Source organism: Mercenaria mercenaria, chromosome 6, assembly GCF_021730395.1.
Source record: "Mercenaria mercenaria strain notata chromosome 6, MADL_Memer_1, whole genome shotgun sequence".
NCBI classification, from domain to species: Eukaryota; Metazoa; Mollusca; class Bivalvia; order Venerida; family Veneridae; genus Mercenaria; species Mercenaria mercenaria.
Genome location: NC_069366.1, coordinates 10642505 through 10657351, shown reverse-complemented (window position 1 = coordinate 10657351; position 14847 = coordinate 10642505). Strand labels below are relative to the sequence as shown.

The window sequence follows — 14847 nt, the reverse complement described above, 5'->3', positions numbered from 1 at the left end:
AAATGATAAGGTGAGTACAATAAGCCTCTGCAATTTTGTCAGGCGCGATAATCATCGTTTAAAAAATTATTGTATTTTAAGTTGATACTAGTATCTTAATTCTCGGTTGCGAAACTAGTTCTTACAACTTTGATTAATCGCTCTCAACACCCATTCCAGATGGAATCAACCTCGAGTTTAGAATTGTTAGTTGTGTTGTAAAATTAAAAATGCAATAAATAGTTTAAAACAAACGCAGACTCATCACAAATTGATGTACCTCGTAGAAAAATGATAGAATTTTGTGATTTTATAAGTTATTCTATTTTTCTGAGACTCTGGATGCCTAAGACAAACCTAAATTATAATTATTGTCCAGTATACCTGAGTACACCTCACTAAAATGATTATATTTTTACTTTGAATCTGCCGATTTTTATAATTTATACAGCATTGTGTTGCCAATAAATTGCTCTATAATGTGCCGAAAACTGCATCTAAAAATAACCAGCGGTTACGGAACTACATACGGAGTAACATTACATATTGAACGCCCCTCGTAATATGAAAAAAAGATCACATTTTACTTTTATCTTTTTTTGACGTAGTGCAATTTGATATAAGTTATACTATATGAATATTTATTGTTTTGTTCCTTTGTGACAACTGTTTTGTATTGATGAACGTCATACCACAATCTACATTCTGTAGAGCCTGTGACTTCTTCCAACACTGTAAATAACATGATACCGAATTTTAAAAGAAAAGAAAAACACTACTTAAATTATTTTGCATATCTTATATACCAATTAGGACGGGTTAAGCCTCACATTATTTCCAGGTATAAGTATATAATATTTCCAGTAAGTTTCTTGTATTTTTTAATTCGTGGTCGCTGGTCATATCGAGGTTTGGCGGGGTGACATAGCGAAGTGGCACAAATAAGCCACCGTACTCCTCTGTAGTCACGTATTAGCTGTTACTATTTTAAGACGCCTTAAATTTATTTTTGACATTGGTTTTACCTAAGCTATCTATTTTTACTACTGGATTACGGAAGACAAAGTGCATGGTGAGTTAATTATTTTAAATTGCCGAGTAATAATACATTAATAACTCTGGAACATTACCTTTTTGCGAACTTGTGTATTTTGTTAAAGTACATTCTGCATCAACCTTTTGGAGAAGTTATTTGATCTGGTATCCTATAATATATAAATAACATATAATGGTGCATTGTCGGAAGGGCATCCCTGTCCTTGGGGACAAAGTTCAAGTCAATTTAAAACAACGGCAATTTCCCAAAATATAGGCCTACATGACCATCTGAAAACGTGAAGAAAGCTTTACTGCGCCACGGTATGCATTAGGACACTTAGGACAGTACAGTGGACCAGGTGTCCGGGGACGCGTTATTACAGTGAAGATAGCTTATTTGGACTGATTTCGAATCACTTGCTTCTCACAGCTATAGGTTCGGTATGGTTGAAGCCATGCAGCTAGCAGACGGGAGATCAGCGGTTTAACCCAGGTATCCGTTTGTGTCTGATATAAAAGCTTAAAAAACGTCATCTGACCTATATTTGTGTCGGAGGGGCGTGACCTCTCACAACAGTCGACTTCTATTGCATTATCTAAATAAAAAAGTACATTTTGGATTGACAGGGGGTTTAAGATAAGAAATGTACATGTCAGAAATTTTGTGACTTATTTGGTACGAGTTTTATGAAATATTTGCACGAGTTCCTTCCAGAATTCCTTACACATGATAATAATTCGTTTCTCAGAAATTAAAATTTTCAATAATGGAATCATATCAACCCCTGGTACATGTCATATAGTTGTTATTCAAGTGAAAATATCTTGCGTCTACAAAATCTTTCTTCTACTGCTTCTCCCACATATATCTCATATAAAATTTCTCTTTTTAAAGGTAATAGTCCAATTCTTAAGTGCTTTAACAATGACTGAATGTAAAAAGTTTCTAAAATTGGCGTTTAACGACGAGATCTGGACTTAAAGACTTCTAACTATGTATGTATATACCACTGTGCACAATATTTGATCAGTATTATAGAAGAAAATGTAAGATTGTCGTATGTACTTTAACATTTTTTTTTCATAATAGTGACTGTGCTGAATTAATAAATGAATTGAAATTTAATATTGAGGAAGACATAAAGTGAATTAATTTAAAACGGAGTTTGGCATAACAATATATCATTCTTTGCATTTTTCTGTCATACGTTGCACTGTAAATAACAAGGCAGATAAGATTGTTAAATATTTACAAGGGATATCTGGCTCTTTTCCAATTTTTATTTGTTTAAAAACCTCCATATTTTAGATTCCTGTTGATAATTCATTTTCGGTTCAATATTTGACTATCGTAAATCATAACCCCTTGAGATTAAGCCGATATATTTTACTGCGATCGTATTGTAAATTATTATTCAGGTATGCAATATTGAAAACAATGTTAGATACATTATGCATATCATATTAAACGGATATAGCCAATACCTACATGATAATACATGTATAAGAAAATCGGGGCCAGTATGAATATGTCGGGCCGTTCCTAGAAAACCGAGTCATTATGGGAATCAAGCACTTTACATGGTTACATTGAGGGGGTCAATAGGGTGTAAAATTAAATTGACCGTTTTATTTGTCCTTTTGAAGTCGTATAGGAATTCGGTCTTCAGCATGGTCCAAAACGACTACCATCCGACATATAACAAGGCTAATATGAAACGATAAATCATTTAATCCATACATATCAAATGAGATAAACTTTACCGAATGTTGCGTTATGAGATTTTGCGTCGTCGCTTGTGGCGAGGGTTAAGCATATTTGCTGTTACAACAGCTTAATAAATAATAATGTGATTTTTAAGTATTTAAAAGTATCAAATGTATAAATATGATATACGGAGGTACCAGGGAGTCGAACTCCAATAGCAGCACATTTTACCAGCAATATACTATCATATAATCAATCGGACAAAGTTTTATATTAATGGCATAGCTGTCCACAATTTTCAGATTGATAATAACAATCTGAATAAATTAAAAACACCTTGCATCATGTAGACGTATAAGGATGTCATCTTTATTGTGTACCTCTTGCATATAATTATGTGAATGTCAAATTTATCAAATTTTAAGGGCATTTCTCAGCAAGAAACTAAATCCGTGAAATAAAAGTCTAATGTAATGAAATCACTATTACATAGAAGAAGCAAACCACAATATGGAACATAGGTATTGTTAAAATTAGCATTCTGCCGGTATGACCTGAAAAAGCTTATGATTTTATGGTCCTTCTGTCAGATAGTCAGTCACACAATAACTTAAAAGATGCAAACTTGTTTTATAAAGCTTGGCACAAAGATATAAATAATATGCAAGTCCGTTTAGTGATTGCTATGACATCAAGTAAATACACGGACTCTGCGATAACAAAAATCCATCACTATATCCTGGATAGAAGGTTATATTTGATTTATTTTGAATATTGGTACACAGAAGGCAATATAGTGAATATACACGACGTTTCATTCTGTCGTTCTGGATTGACACACTGTCTGTCTATTCCTCAGTGATAAAAGATGCTCTATGTACAATAGTTTTTTATCAAACTTGGCAAAGACATAGATGTCAATATGGAGAATTTGCAAGTCATTATATTTGCTACTGGTTTCCCAGTAGTTTCCGGACCCAAGTAGTTTTCCGGACCTTTTACATTTCGTGCTATATAGACGTTATTCCGTCGTAAAGCATCTTGGTAACAATATTATAAACTAGAGCTTTGTTGCATATACATAGCAGCGAAAACCTAGCATTACCAATTTATTTATTATTTGAATATCCCGATTGTTTTAACTTACTTCCATGTAATTGTTTACACAAGCGATTGTCAACTGCAGCGGAATTCCAGTTACAGTGCGCATGCGCAGAAATTGAGACTCCTTGAAGGTAAACATCAGTCAAGTGATGCTCCCATTTGCAGGCGATACAGTAAAAACATTCCGATGGTATTAAAATGAAAAAAAGAAAGTCAGAAAAATAGGCTTATTCACTATACTATGGCATTAGATTATCGATTAAAAATAGGAACCAAAATAGACGGGTATTTACCTACGATACCATAGATCAATCAAATGTGTCCGAGTGGTCAGGGCGTTAGACTACCAAATTTGAGACCGTTCTTGTTTTTTTTTTTTTTTTTTTTTTATTAAAGTTGTTAATTATATTAAAAAGTCTTATTTGCTTTTTTTTGTAATATTACCAGTCCGCTCAATACGTTCAGTCATTTTTAACGTGACGTTGCAAAAGTCATTCAAACGTAATTAGACGTAACTGTAATGAGCTTATTACAAATCTAGTATTTGTTAAATTCTTGAAATATACTTTTCAAATCATCATCACACGTTAGAATTATGTTTTAATTTTGAATATTTATAACGAAATCGGAAATGTTTGCTTTTACAACTGTTACAATGAAAGGTCCGGAAAACTACTCGGAATAACTGAGATATCAATGGAATTGATTGCCCCTTTTGAAGCCTCGTCTACATTGTGTTAATGAACGCAAGTACAATACGACTTCTGCGTGGTGTTTACGAAGAACCTAGCTTTTTTCTGTGAAAATTTTATGTTTCTACTATGTTTTGTTTGAAAGTTACTGGCAAAACATAGCGATTTCGGTCCGGAAACTACTAGGAAACCAGAACTTCTAAATTTGTGGTTGAATGTATCTATAATTGCCCAAGATTACCCCGGTAAGGTACTTTTTTTTATTTGTATTAAGAGTTTCTAATTTTATATATTCATGACAGTATTAATATTATGCATGATCTTTTATGCAAATAACAGTTTCGTGCTCTATCTAACGTTATAATCATTTTGCATAATTATTTTTAGATTGCAATATTGAAGATACCTTGAAAGTTCTAAATGATCACGCTGACACTTAGTAAATAGCAGTTGTTTCTCTCTTTATACTGATGAATTAATTAGTTATATGCTTTTTGTGGACATTATAAAATAATCATCGCCCATACTTGTCGCTTGGCTGTTGATAAGTTCCGTAAAGCACATTCCTATCTTAGTACAATTCGAAATAAAAGCAGAGCTGACCAAGTTTCACTGCTGTATATTATGCTGTTTTGCTGAGTATATATCATAAAGTTGTTTGGTCAAGATATTTTATAATCCTAATAATTACTATGTGTTGAAAATTTATCTCCAAGCAAGTATATCTTCAATTTGTCTTTTTGAACTTTCAGACGAGAATGAGTGTGTCAAAATTTGTACATGTATTTAATACATGGGAAGTCTACCCGCGGGTTTATCACTTCCAGAAACGATTCAAAGATGTTCACAGTAGATTCATCAACATAATGAGTGAGTTAATGTATCTACGTAGTTGATGTTAATGAAATCATATCTCATAAAATCATTTTCAAAGATTTTCACAGTAGATTCATCAACATAATGAGTGAGTTAATGTACCTACGTAGTTGATGTTTATGAAATCATATCTCATAAAATCATTTTCAAAGATTTTCACAGTAGATTCATCAGCATAATGTGTGAGTTAAAGTATCTACGTAGTTGATATCTCATAAAATCAATGCTTACATTCATAAAGTATTAACAATCAATGTTCAGTTAACATTAGAACCCAATATTGCAAAAAGCAAGCAGTTATCAAAGTATTTCAAATTGTGGTACATGCTCTGTGCTATTGCTAATGGCAACGTAAAATACATGTTGTTTTTTTCTTCTTTTTTTCATACAAGTATTCTTGCTGTCAGAATATTCATATAGACCTGTTTGGTACCATTATTTATAAAGGTCGAAGAATCAGTTTTGCAACATGCAATTTTACATACATGAAACTGCGTCTGGGCATTGTTAAGCTGATGTTGTAGAAGTTAGATAGAGTTTTAAATTAATAGAATTTTATGTTACAAATATTCGTTATCAAAACAGACTATTCAGACATGATTTTACATTTTGTGCTGGTCAACCATTAAACTACTTTCTTGAATCTTTTGGTCAATTTGTTAAGACATATTTTGTTGCGCTAATCCTCTTCAATCATAATTGTGCATACATTGATAATATGTTAGTGTATGTTTCATATAAAATTAAAGCCACTGATGCATATTAATTTTTAGATAAAGGACCATATACATCTCTGTTAGTTGATTCGTTATTGTTTGACAAATTAAAAGACCTGAGATGTATGCTAGAAAACCATCTTGAGGTGTGTGTCTTTGGCCGAGAAAATATTGAGCAGGAATCGTTAGTTGTAACAACAGAGCCACTTCAGCGTTTGTCGCAAGATATCACCTTACTTCGGCAAGAGAGGAGTTATGAGGCAACAGCTACAGACCCCCCTGTTATGCGTGTTGATGTAGCATATGCAAAGATTAATAATTTTGGACATGAAGGACTGATGGTACGTACTAGAATGTTTACCGTTAAAGTATTGCACTTTAAGCACAAAACAAACCCTATTATGGTAATGGCGCAGTGTTATTCACATACATGTAATACGATAGCTACCAGAATCGTTTGAAGAACTAATAAAGAGTCATTCAATAATAGAACTTCTAATCAGTCCGTTTAAACTCTAAAATATTTTCCTAATATGTTTCTTTGATAGATACTGCAATATCAACAACTACAGGCCAAAATCATTACTTGCATGAATTGTTGCAAAGTCCATAGTATCGCATACCTATTGTATATCATTGCAGTTCTGTTGACCCAATAACCTCTCCTGATATAGATACGTTTATTTTGCAGCCCGCCCGCTTAGCTCAGTAGGTAAGAGCGTTGGTCTACGAATCGCGGGGTCGTGAGTTCGATCCTCGGGCGGGGAGTATGTTCTCCGTGACTATTTGATAAACGACATTGTGTCTGAAATCATTAGTCCTCCACCTCTGATTCATGTGGGGAAGTTGGCAGTTAGTTTCGGAGAACAGGTTTGTACTGGTACAGAATCCAGGAACACTGGTTAGGTTAACTGCCCGCTGAAAACGGCATTAAACCCAAAACAAACAAACAGAAAACGTTTATTTTGTAAATTAATATACCTCAAATTCTGCTTTAACACTGAAACTTTTTCTTGTTCTGAAAATGCTTTATTAATTAGTCATTAAACTATTATTAAAGCATAAAAGCCCATGAAACTGTCCGCGTGTTCGTAATGTAATAACACATTTGACGTCTTAAAACTACTAGAAACAACACTTGAAGTTTCTGCTTTTTAGCACTAATCTGAATATTTTTGAGTTTGATTGTAGAATGTCTACTTTCATTCACTTCACATGGGCATCTTGGTTATGAATACCATATATCAAAATTGCTTAATGCTTAGAGATAATGATATTTATAAGTCTAAAATAGTACGTGTTACTTGTTCTGGAATTAATGTTTTTAAGAATTGTTATCACCATTTGTTTGTTACAAAGTACCATAAGTATTTTACAAAGAATTTTGTTGAAAATCTAGTATGGAAATATATTACTAAATATTATGTGACAGATGGCAGAATCTTCAAAGTGAACATACACTTCAAATTATTTTCCTGTGAAATGTGATCAGTCACACATTGTTAAGGTAGTTTACTTTTAATTTCAGGAAATCGTAGAATCCGTTAATCACCTTATTTCTGACCTAGGGAAAACAATGGCAGATTTATATCATTCACTGCTCATAGTATGTCATACGGATAAGTTATACCAAATAACTGATACTGAACAGTTTCGTTCCTGTGTTATAAAGACGATGCATGAATCGTTCGGCTTAGATCTTTCTGCTGACAATATAATCTTTGGAATAGGTAGTGAGATGCTAAGTAGCAAAATATCTCTGATCATAGAAACGCGAATCATAAATGGATTTTTCATGATGCGGGAACATTTGCAAAGCTTCTTTAGTAATAAAAGTACTATATGTTTAGGGAAAATGGACATAGTGGAGTCAGAGCAATTACTAAATGCAGTACAAGGTTTTTTGAAAGACGGATTCAGACTTGTCGACATACTAGAAGATAGTCAAAGGAAAGGCGAACCCTTTATTGAAATTGTTCTGCGCCATCTTACACGCAATATACGATGTGTCATCCTGGATCCATTGTCATCAAAGTTTAATTTGAAACCAGACCTAATCAATCAAATTGCACACGAATTGATATTTGAGGAGCAAATGAAGGAAAGCATCTCCAAAAATACGCGGTATCACCTAGGCAAACTGCAGCAACCCTGCGAAGAAAATGTTAAAGCGCTGAAAACACCTAATAAGTGGTATCGATTTCCAGGTAGAAAGTTTGCATTTATTGCATATCCTTTACGGGAAGACATTCGGCCGACCGTTTTGAAGTTGGAAGAAAGTCTGGCTTCTTTTCGGCGCAAAGTAACAACAATGAAGAAGATGATTTTTGAAATTGACGGAAACATACAGCAATCTATAGTGGGAAAAGCTGATCTAAAGAAAAGTATGAGAAACAGAGACTTAACGGACGAATTCAGGAAACGCATTTTGTCGTAAGCATTTCATATTCATTTCATTGCCCTTTCGAATACAAATTTCTCCGAACTTTATATTAATCATATCAGTTTAAAGTTAGAACAACGGAATATTGTTTGTTTCAAAACTATGTGTGTTTGATAACAGTATTGCAGTACCTGCTGTCAGTTAGATAAACTAGATATGTACTTCGATGCATAAATTAAATGTGAAAGAGTAGCGAATACAGAAATACTTTTTTCTGTCAAATCTCGTTTGCCCGGGACTGAACTATCAGTCTTTTGATTTTGAGTACTGTGGTCTATCTACTGAGCTTACTGGTGGGTATCAGTACCTTGCTAAAGTTTCAATATTTATTAATAGAATAGAAGGCGTTTATGGAACTGGAACGGTATATGGTGAGTGGGAGGTTCATGTGGAAACAGACGTAGCCAAACAACATGTGCTTGAGCTGATGGATCGATATCAAATACGCCGACCGGTCAACTTAAGAAGGGTAACCAATAAATCAAGTGTTTTAGCTGGAAATCAGGTGGAACATGGTTGGGTATTAGAGAGCGAGTGGCCATGTGAAGAGATGCGATTCAAGGCAGGTACCCTTGGTGGTTTTGCAGACAGCAATGATGGGGCATTGTATGCTTTGACTTGTGCTCATGTTGTTTATAATAACGACACGGAAGAACATTTGGTCTATATGAAGAACGGTTCAAATGACAGGAAACAATTTGCGAAAAGTCATCCAAATTTGATGATACATACTGGCACAGACCAATGTCCTTTAATGGACTTTGCTGCCGTGAAAGTACTAGAAGAAGTAGTCCCTTACTGCACAAAGTACTTCAAGGATGATGATGGTATGTTGAAAGGTGCAGAACTAGAAACCCGAGCAATAGCCGGACAACACATATATAAGTACGGTGCTGCTTCGGGCTTCACAAGTGGTATCGTGTGCAGTGACGACTACACCATCGCGGATGGAGAAGAGGATTACCTTGTCCTTATAAGTCTTCCAGCAGGAAGTCCGGATAATGAGTCGTACGCTCTTCGTGGAGATAGCGGTTCAATAAATTGTATTCCCGATGTCGAGAACAATAAAACAGTTAAGGTAGTTTCGATGCTGAGTGCTGGAGATATGAAAGTAGAGGGATTGGACGAGACTACTTGTATATCATTTCTTGTAGGAAAAGGCCTTGAAAAGTTAGGGAACATTTCCGATGGAATAGCACTAACATTGCCGTCAGTGAGCAATACATCTTCCTCGTACCGATCATTGTTTTTCTAAAGATATTAACCTGGTTTCAAACCACCAAACGAATTGATTGAGGTTAGGGATATATAGATATTTTATCTCGACCGACGGTCATTTCATTTGAATTGGCATATCACAGTAGATATCACCTCCCTTGAAAATTGCCATATAATCAGTAATGCTTTCCCGACTGACAGAATGTCGATCTATATTTAAATATTTAAGCAGTAAGCTGTTATACAACTATTTCTCCTCTTCAGTTCGATGTAAAATATTCATTCTCACGGAACATATTTTTGGTTCCAATTTTGTTTTACAAGTAACATCCTCACTTATATCGAGCATATAATTGTAATCAAATGTTTAAAATGGTCAATTTGTTCAAGTTTAGAGGCAAATAAGTATTGTTTTCCCAAATACGACACAAAGATTCTTATAAGAAATGCAACATAGAAAATTGTAGGAAAAAAAAAATCATCATCCGGCTCGTGATTAAAACAGTATTGTATTAATGAAAACTATTGACGATAGCAGATAAATGTCACACTGAGTGAGAATTGTCTCAAACATATCAGATCAGATTGTAAAAATCTTAAACGAGTGTTATCCTTATTGCGATGTTGGCGAACAGTGAAAGCGAGGTGGAGATATAGATGAAACAAAATAATTTGATTATCGTGATATGTTATATTTTTGTAATAGTGAATGCATGTTTATGATAAAACCATTTTATCACATTTTTAATTTATTTTATATAAATATAAAGGTATGATCACTTTCATTGGTATGACATTTTTCATTATCATTATATTGGCAGATAAAATTAAACCAAATTATCCAGTTTACATTATACATTCATTTTAAATATAATATATTATAATACAATACCATTTAGGAATCCGACATCTGGACAGAGCTGGCTAGAATTGACATGTCTGCTTAAACACTGTGGACAATTATATATCAGTGGGCAAGAATCCTCGACATTTATCATGAAACTTGTTTAAAAGAGGTAAAGACCCAAGGCAGGTATTATTCAATATTTGTAGCCTGTTCTGTTTCATCGGGCCATTAATAATGTCTCTCTTGCTCTGTCTTCTGCATATTTGAGTAAGTGCACAATTATCTTCTTCGTCTAGTTTATTTTTATACACTGGTTGAAATATTGTAAATCCATCATTGTAATATTTGTATTCGTTAAAAAAACTAAGACATAATATTCATCCCCAGCTTTTATTATATTTGACTGGCATATCATACAATGTAGTAGGTTGTCCCCCTTACAAATTATACGATAATCAACATTGGTCACTTTGAGCAATAGATTATATATGTAGGAAATTTATCTTCAATGATTAATTTCAAATATGTATTTTGGTTTGTGAATATTTGAGCAGATGTGTCACACAGGTGTATGGGTAAAAGCAGGATAGGATTAATGTTTGTGTCATTGATTGATCTCTAGTACTATGTCTAAACATAAATTACATTAGTTCCGACTGAAAGCTAAGTATCTTTGGAATATTGAAACATTCGACGACAGGAGAAAAACGACGTCAATAAGAATAATTGTCTTAGGAAATAGTGTAATTTGCAAGTAAGGCGATCAGTGAATGCTTGTGGGTGGGGGAGAGAATGTGTATATTTATTTTAATAAAAGACACTACTGGCAGCATGATTTCCACGTTGTACGAAGAAAGGGTGAAATTACGAGACGAACAATATCATGTCTAATCTAAAAATGAAATCCAAGCTTGAAAAAAATGATACACACAAGTTTATAATACATGTAGCATGCTTTCCATGCATGCAAAATAGTCACCCTTACAACTAAAGAAACTTTAGTTTTTATACGGCTAAATTTGATTTCATGATTGAATTGTATAAAGCACAAAAAGATGTCTGAATGGCGTACTTGATTTTTAAATATCAATGTTTATACAAAACTAAGTAACTTAGACGCTATATATAAGTAGACAGGATGAATCAGAACTAATTAAAAAAAAATGAGTTCGGATCTCAATGACACATACACCAATGCTGATAAGAAAGAATAGAAACTTGATTCATAATTAAAAATATTCTTAATACCATCATGGAAATACAAAAGAATACAGTTATTTTGTGGTGCCTCTTTAAAGAGCAAACTTCTAGGCATGTAAAGTTAAACGAAAGTACTGTTATATGATTAAGGAGGGAATACATGTATCATCACACAAACTGTTATGATCCTCGGATTTCGATGTTTAGCTGTCATTTTCTGGCGGATTTCAAAGTTTCAAAAGGAAAGAAAAGAAAGTTATCTAAATGTTTTCATTTTCTGTTACATGACAATACGGATTTCGTAATATCATAAGCTAACATAATGCTTTTTTACCTTTTTTTATGTTTTATATCTTTACAAAAATAATATTTCTATATGAATCTACAAAACAACACGATTTATATTTAAAACTGCCTACATGTTTTTTTACTTTCTATAGTTTAATATGCGAGCTTTATTTCCCTGTATTGATCAAAGCAATATATTAAGGTCAATGCAAAATCTATGACAAAAAAAAATATAGATTTAGATCATGAATGACACGACCTTAGCTAATGTAAGGGAGACGATACAATTTGAAAGGAATTGCTTTAACACAGTCAATAATTAAGGGAGAAAATTCTCGAAATTCTCATTAAAAGCTGACCTTGTTGCGTAATGCCCCTAATGCTATCATTTTAGCTCTAAAGAGAACTGGAGTTCAGGTGACGAGTCTGTATTCACACCGTATGTTTGTCCATACGAGGTATCTCTTGAAGATTTTTAAATTTTAATAAGTGAATAAGTGCTTCTTGAGTTCGAGGTCTGGCAAAGTCCAGTAAGGTACTGTTATAACTCCATCAGGTTCCATACCTAATATTTTTCCGGCCGCAGACCGGTATTGAATTCATCTTTGAAGTTTATATCTGGGGTGAAGGTCATTTAACAGCTGTACATCTTGATTGGTTTACGAATGGAATAGATAATATTTTCTTAAGGGGTGTGCAGGTGCTTTTAGCTGTATTGTTAGACAGTATGATCCGTTGCAAGGATTGTGTGGAAATAGATGAGCTTAGTGTAGCCGAGTGGCTGCTTTTTAATTTCTGAAACTTGCAGCCATCGGAAATATTTTATTTTTTCTGTGCGCACGTATTAGCTACCACGTGCGTATGTGGTAATTCACACGTTCGCGGGTGATAACTATCACGTGCGCAAGTGACAGCTATCACGTTCACACGTTATACTACCATGTGCGCATGTGATAACTAGCACGTGCGCACGTGTAAGCTGATAAATGAAAAAGCGTGAAAGATCTGCAATTTTACTAAATGGATGTCTTTCATAAGTAAGTGTTATTTATAGTTAGCTGTAATTTACGTAGTGTTTCTTGTTTTTGAAAAAAAGGCTGAAATCTCGATTAGTTTCGTTGGTAATTTTTCACGTTCGCGCGTGTCAGCTAACAACTGCGAACGTGATAGCTGTCACATGCGAACGTGTTAGCTAAGATAGTTATTACGTGCGCACGTGTTAATCAACACATTCGCACGTAGTATCTAACATGTGCGAATGTGGTGCTAACACGTGCGCACTCGATAAATAAAATGTTTCCTATGTCCCCTCTATTCCACCGTAGTATACACTGTTCTAAGACTATTTTATTTCTCGTGGATGTAGTGTCCTTTAGTATTGACCTAGCACATGTGAATATTTCATATATTTCCGTAAATTCATTTTCAATGTCCAAACATAAATAGCGATACAAATATTACATATATAATTCTTAGTTGATATTATACTGTCGCATGTGCAGGTAGCTGAGCGGCAAAGCGTTTAGCAGCCAATATCAGGGTAGTGGGTTCGAGTTTTTGGCCATACCTTTTCCCCTTAATTTCATTTGCAAACTTTCCACTTATTTGTCAAACGCACCGTGATATTTATGGTCCATTTATTAAAAGTTATCATATTCACCCGTTGTAAAAAAGTCGATTATTTAAAATATTCTAGACAAAAAGACACATTACCTGTCACAAGCGTACTAGAAAATAAATACTTTAGTTTAAGAGAAAATAAATAAAATTCATAAATATAAAACAGGTAGCGATAACAACACATTACTTTAGTTTAAAGAATTGATAACCGTGGTAACGTGGATGGCGTGACACTGATTAACAGTAAAAAATACATATATTGCTTAAAATTAACGAAAACGCTCGAAAAATATTGGCAAAGATTAATGAGTGTCTTTCATGAAATCAAATGATACAAGCATTTACACTGATTTACCCATCTCCACGAAAGTAAACTGTACATATAATTTCTGCCGAACAGTTTTACTGTAATTAATTGATAATAATTGTATGCATATTAACTAAATCAGATAGACAGCCTATGTACCCTAAGCCTGGTAATCCAGTCTGACAATTTCTAACATTTTTCTACCTGCAAACAAAGAGCTATAAAAATAAATAGATTGGCAACTTGAAAGGCATATAGAGCAAATCTCGCCAACCTCCCGTGACAAAAAACGAGATCTCGTTTACTTGAAGTGGCGCTTTCTCCACGCGCCATTTTGTATGCGAAAGCAATTATTTATCGGTAAAATAATTATCACCGTATGACCACGCTTCTTTCGATGGCAAAAAAACGTGTACTTCGTGTCTTAAGACCATTTCACATTAAACTAATTTTGTTTTAGAAGCTAACATGTATTTTAAATGTAGTTTTAAAGGTACAAATTGTAACTCCATGCTCGCCGATGTTTGTTTTTAGTAAGATAACGCCGAATCACGCTCGGACACGAGCTCACGCGAGATTACAGCCAGTTGCCATTCTGTGTATTTTATACTTCTTTGCTGCAAATTGACAATATCAGAAACTCGATGAATACCAATTAACACAAATTAGCGCAAATTAAGTGGGATCTTTAATGCATAGATATTAGGTATGATTTCTTCCGTCCAATCAGTGGAGAACACGCTTCGCGTGTTCATGTCCTGAGGCGATAACATCTGGCTCAAGTGACCGCACGCGATAATCTGTATATTGC

The 14847-nt window shown here is 34.0% G+C and overlaps 1 protein-coding gene across 4 annotated transcripts in view; it reads left to right on the top strand.

Moving 5' to 3' along the window:
* Positions 1-10623, top strand: part of LOC123549678 (uncharacterized) — a 226715-nt gene extending 216092 nt beyond the window's left edge. Inside the window, exons 1-4 of one of the 4 annotated variants that reach the window (XM_053545084.1) lie at positions 1025-1510; positions 5274-5391; positions 6171-6454; positions 7642-10623. In XM_053545084.1, the coding sequence (XP_053401059.1) occupies positions 5280-5391; positions 6171-6454; positions 7642-8550 (1305 nt within the window). In that variant the 5' untranslated portion in view covers positions 1025-1510; positions 5274-5279 and the 3' untranslated portion in view covers positions 8551-10623. Of the gene's footprint in view, positions 1-1024; positions 1511-3998; positions 4767-5273; positions 5486-6170; positions 6455-7641 lie in introns of those variants that run through there. The other 3 variants (XM_053545086.1, XM_053545083.1, XM_053545085.1) reach the window with 3 other exon arrangements.
* The last annotated feature ends 4224 nt before the right edge of the window (positions 10624-14847 follow it).